At 37.4% G+C, this 6,000-nt stretch overlaps 1 protein-coding gene and 1 long non-coding RNA gene across 4 annotated transcripts in view; one reads left to right on the plus strand and one right to left on the minus strand.

Moving 5' to 3' along the window:
* Positions 1 to 5,590, plus strand: part of LOC135104952 (uncharacterized) — a 91,238-nt gene extending 85,648 nt beyond the window's left edge. For all 3 annotated transcript variants that reach the window (XM_064012781.1, XM_064012780.1, XM_064012782.1), the window contains 3 exons: positions 2,402 to 2,604; positions 2,751 to 2,890; positions 4,812 to 5,590. In XM_064012781.1, the coding sequence (XP_063868851.1) occupies positions 2,402 to 2,604; positions 2,751 to 2,890; positions 4,812 to 4,967 (499 nt within the window). In that variant the 3' untranslated portion in view covers positions 4,968 to 5,590. The remainder of the gene's footprint in view (positions 1 to 2,401; positions 2,605 to 2,750; positions 2,891 to 4,811) is intronic.
* The window catches only part of LOC135104958 (uncharacterized), a 51,531-nt gene that overhangs the window by 27,085 nt on the left and 18,446 nt on the right, over positions 1 to 6,000 (minus strand). The gene's annotated exons all lie outside the window — the stretch shown is intronic.

Here is a 6,000-nt window from a genome sequence, read left to right on the forward strand (position 1 = left end):
GTAGGTAGGTCTGGCAAAGTCGGAACAAGAATAATGATTGAAATCTACAAGGCATGTGTAATATCTCTTACAAACTATTATTATTATTATTATTATTATTATTATTATTATTATTATTATTATTATTATTATTATTATTATTATTATTTTTATTATTATTATTTTTATTTTTTTATTTGCAATCCTTAGAAAGGGGGTAGGTCAAGGATGTCAAACTCAAACCATTTTGAGGGCCAATTATGCACTTGGTTGTGGTTTCGAGGGTTATTAGTGATTTTGTAATTCCATACTGACAAGAATGAACCTATAACATACTTTGCTGGTCATCCTAGTTTGCCAAAAATATATTATTTCGTTTCATTTGATCGTACGAATAGAAAATTCGTCTGTACTAATAAACACAACATTAATTATTACAAACGGCACCACAAAAAGCTGCGTCACAACCAGCCTCACAACTTATATCACACTCCGATCACACCACACTACACACCTTAACAGAACAACCTATATCACAGTCACATCACGCACTGCCACTCCACAACTAACATCACATCTAGCCACATGCTAATCTACAATCTCATTCTCCACACACCGCCACAAATAACACCCTGGACAGAAACTAGACATCATGACACATCACACCAGCCACACAACAGTTCTAATCATTCAACAATCCATATAAATTCTAGCCACACCACATACTTGCATTACCAGAGCCACAAGACTTACACAGCATTCCATATCTCACATTTATACCACACTAAACCACATCAAATTGCACATCACATCTAGCCACACAATAAATGATATACGTGATCAGAGATGGATTTTGCTGTTGGCAACATGAGTAATCGCCCAGAACGTCATCACCATGGGAGTGCATAAAAAAGACTCTTCTCTATCATATATAACACAAGAACAGGCTGAATTTGAAAGTTTAGGGCGAGAGAAGGAATGAGGAATGTACGCCTCCATGCCAAACACTATCACCTTTGTTATGCGCTCAGCACAGAGAGATGGGTCTCTAACACGGAAGCAGTAGTCATTTCAAGAAAAATGAGAATAATACCTCCTCAGATTTCCCCCAATTAGCAGAGGTGAAACGACAGAGGCACCTCCACTTTGAGGGATCCTGAAGAGGAACTGGAGCAACAGGACAAGATACAGATATGAGGCCGTGATCAGAAGAGCCCAACAGAATAGACCGTGACAACACGAGCAGGATTAGCGGTTAGGAAAAGGTCAAGAATGTTGGGCGTCTCTCCTAGACAGTCAGGAATATAAGTGGGGTGTTGCACTAGTTCTTCTAAGTTGTGGATGATAGCAAAATTAAAGGTTGGCTCACCAGTTTGGTTAGTGAAGAGAGAGGTAAACCATTCTAGTAGTAGGAGAGATGGCGTTCTACAGATTGAAAATTAGATCTAAGGCTGAAAATGTTACAAAAGTTAGTGAAGATAAAATTGACCGGGACGTCAAAGACATTTGTGTTCTTCTCTCCGGATGGGGAACCGAATTCGGTGTAAGTGTCTCCATATTGAATTTTTAATTCTGAGTGAAGGGTGTACATGTTTTAGGTGCATGTAGAGTTGTGTGAAGAAAGAGAGTTGTCTTTAGAGGTCAGACTTTGACTACCCATTTGTGTTGTGAGACACAAAGGGAAACGTTTAGTGAGGTCACAGAAACGTTCACAACACCCCCCTGATCCAGTAAGAAACCGTTCCAGTGCTTAAGACCTCACTGGGAGTAATTATCACTTCGGAAAGTGTTTACTGCTGCTGTATGCAACTGGTGTCTCTGGTGCCCTTACAGCACTAACAGATGAAGATCAATGACACTGCTGATCAGCAGTCGATTTTATATGTTTATAGACATCTTGCAATTTCAGTTAACCGTAGTGTCCCTAAAATAGCAAGACCCCCCCCCCGCCAAAAAAAAAAAAAGGAAGACATGTTAACAATCATTCAAAAAAATATGTGTGTTTCACAAATGTCAGGTGAAAGACATCCCAAAATGAGTCTATTAAAAAAAAAAAAAAAAAAAACACGGGAATAGAACAGCTCTGCACACCCACCCTCAAAACAGGACACAGAAGTGTGAGGGTACTATAGTTCACTTGTCTCTAGTCGCGATCTTTACACGGGTATGATATGGCACTCTGAGGTGTCAGGTGGAAATCACCATGGGTTTGTGTCATAGGTTAAAAAGGAGGAAGAAATTTACCTGCAAATAGTGGTAAATATACTAACCACGTTGTTGGAGGTTGGTCAACAGGGATCTCTAGAAGAAGATTAAATAGATTCAAGTTAGTTGGTTATGTGTGTTTTATCCAGGGTTTGCAATGTGACGGCTATGTGACTTCTTCCAGTTTCCCTGATGTCCTTATGTTTTGATGTTCTAGGGTAAGCCACATTACTCCTCATCCAGACTTTAAGGCGCATGGGTTTTACAATGACGTAGCAGTCCTGAAGTTGGCAGAAGACGTAGAATTCACAGAGTACATATTGCCTGTCTGTCTGCCATCTGATGAGTACCGCCGGCGGCCCCTCGACCATCTCGTGGGCCACACACCGTCCGTCATTGGCTGGGGCTCCACCCACTACGGTGAGTATCAGGGTTGTTATTGCGCTTCTTGCATCCAAATAGAGCCATCTTCCTCTTTTGTCGTATAGACTTCATCAAAAATGTGTGTATTTTGAATTATACGGTTTATTCTACTTTTTTTTTTCTTTTTTTTTTAATTACTGCAGGGGGACAGGAGAGTGCCGTCCTCAGGGAGGCTAAGCTGCCGGTGTGGAAGAACAGCGATTGCAATGACGCCTACTTTCAGCCAATCACGGAAATATTCTTGTGTGCAGGCTACGTGGAGGGTGGCCGTGATGCCTGCCAAGTTAGTTAATTTTGTTTCAGTAAATAGTATAAAATCTTTGGCACATTATATATATATATATATATATATATATATATATATATATATATATATATATATATATATATATATATATATATATATATATATATATATATATATATATATATATATATATATATATATATATATATATATATATATATATATATATATATATATATATATATATATATATATATATTTATTTATTTATTTATTTATTTATTTATTTTATTTATTTATTTTTTTTTATGTAGGAGGGACACTGGCCAAGGGCAACAAGATTACAATAAAAAGAAAGGCCTCTGAGATCCCGGTCCCCGAATAGGGTCCGAGGTGGTAGTCAAAAACTGAAGGATAAGTGTCTTGAAACCTCCCTCATGAAGGAATTTAAGTCATAGGAAGGTAAAAAATACAGAAGCAGGCAGGGAGTTCCAGAGTTTACCAGAGAAAGGGATGAATGATTGAGAATACTGGTTAACTCTTGCATTAGAGAGAGTGGACAGAATAGGGGTCAGAGAAAGAAGGTCTTGTGCAGCGAGGCCGCGGGAAGAGAGGGGGATGCAGTTGGCAAGATCAGAAGAGCAGTTAGCATGAAAATAGCAGTAGAAGATAGTTAAAGATGCAACTTTACGGCGATGAGAAAGAGGCTGAAGACAGTCAGTTAGAGGAGAGGAGTTGATGAGACGAAAAGCTTTTGATTCTACCCTGTCTAGAAGAGCAGTATGAGTGGAATCCCCTCCAGACATGTGAAGCATACTCCATACATGGACGGATAAGGCCCTTGTACAGAGTTAGCAGCTGGTGGGGTAGAGGGGGGTGAGAAAAACTGGCTGAGCTTTTGTGAAGTTTTGCTAAGTTTGTGAAGTGACAGATTTTTAAGAATCCCCCTGTTGAGGAGTGATTCAAAAACTTTACATAGACAGGAAATTAAAACAATTGGACGGTAGTTTGAAGGATTAAAACGGTCAACCTTTTTAGGAACAGGATGAATGTAGGCAAACTTCCAGCAAGAAGGAAAGGTAGATGTTGACAGAGTTGAAAGAGTTTGACTACGCAAGGTGCATGCATGGAGGCGCAGTTTCGGATAACAAAAGGAAGGACCCCGTCAGGTCCATAAGCCTTCCGAGGGTTTAAGCCAGTGAGTTCATGGAAAACATCATTGCGAAGAATTTTAATAGGTAACATGAAGTAGTCAGAGTGTGGAGGAGAGGAAGGAACAAGTCCTGAATTATCCAAGGTAGAGTTTTTTTTAACAAAGGTTTGAGCGAAGAGTTCAACTTTAGAGATAGATGTGATAGCAGTGGTGCCATCTGGTTGAAATAAAGAAGAGAAAGAAGAAACAAAGTTATTGGAGATGTTTTTGGCTAGATGTCAGAACTCACGAAGGGAGTTAAATTTTGAAAGATTTTGACACTTTCTATTAATGATGGAGTTTTTTGGCTAGTTAGAGAACAGACTTAGCATGGTTCCGAGCAGAAATATAAAGCGCATGAGATTCTGGTTATGGAATGCTCAAGTACCCTTTGTGGGACACCTCTCTTTCATGTATACCACGAGGACAGGCTGTGTTAAACAAAGGTCTGGAAGGTTTAAGTCGAGAAAAAGAGTGAGGAATGTACGCCTGCATGCCAGACACTCTGTGCTCGGCATGTATATATATATATATATATATATATATATATATATATATATATATATATATATATATATATATATATATATATATATATATATATATATATATATATACGTACACTCTAAATTGTCCAGAAAAACGTTTCTGTTATTTTTATCCTTTTCACTCAGGTAATTAATTTTCTCTTTATATGTTCCATGTATTTTGATATGGTAATATGATATTTTATGATAAGTACCCACACATTGTGTCTTGTTGCAGGGAGACAGCGGCGGGCCTTTGCTTCTCTTCGTCAGTGGCCGATGGGTGCAAATTGGGCTTGTGTCTTTCGGGAATCGGTGTGCCGAGCCAGGCTATCCCGGCGTGTACACCAGGATCGCCCACTTTATGCCCTGGATTGTTCAGAACATGTTTTGAAATACCTTGCTCATCCAATCCTCTACCTGATCCTGTATGTAATGCTATGTTTTAGTGGTGTTGGTGAGCATGAACACGGTGAAAAAAAAAAAAAAGTGTGAGTAAAACGTAACAAAGACTGACACTAAATTCAATTTTGTAAGAAAAAGAAAACATTTTTAAGGAAATACGTTTGAATGAAGTGTCGTTCTCCTTTGCTCCACACTGTGCACTGGAAAATCTCTGGAACCATATTTCTCAACACATTTTATGTGGAACAGCCGTGTATGGAAGTTATTCATTTTCATTTACTCTAAGTGATTCACGAGTGTAATCAAAGTAGTGGCGTTTACCACTAAATATGGTGATGGTAGTGGTGGACATATCAAGCATACCGCTTGTAAAAGATAAAAAAAAAAAAAAATAACCAAGTAATTCTTTGCCCTTTAACCAGTTTCTTAGGCATTTAGTCATGGATGAAGATCCTTTAAGAAAATACGGATACATGTTTATATTCATTAAATTACACTCGTGAAATTCACCTACAGTGGCAAGTGAACCAGCTTCCCTTTCCAGCTGTAAATATAATCTGCTGGTCAGATTTTGTGTATACCAGTGTATGTGAATAAATGTGCTATCCTTAATTACAGCCCAATATGATTTAATATATATTCTTCACGAATGCAATGAAGTTCTGAAAGAAAAGCGAAATTATTTGATAATGATAATGGTTATGATAATGATAACACTGTATCTGTTATATTAATATAAATAGACTTAAATTAAAGATGATAACAATAATAAATATTATAAATTTATATATAAATCTATAATAAATTTATAGATCATGTCATGTTTTTGACAGTACATAAATGCCATATATAAATATCTAAAATTTCATAAGTATTTTTGACACATTTTGATTGACGAACAAATCACAAAATGCATAATGTTCTTTGCTGCAATCGGCGTTCTGATAAACTTCCAAACAGCTTTATAAATGTGCAAGGAAAAATTATTCCTCTATAATTAGCACAGCTTTCTTTCCTGTCAG

This window comes from Scylla paramamosain, chromosome 11 (assembly GCF_035594125.1).
Source record: "Scylla paramamosain isolate STU-SP2022 chromosome 11, ASM3559412v1, whole genome shotgun sequence".
NCBI classification, from domain to species: domain Eukaryota; kingdom Metazoa; phylum Arthropoda; class Malacostraca; order Decapoda; family Portunidae; genus Scylla; species Scylla paramamosain.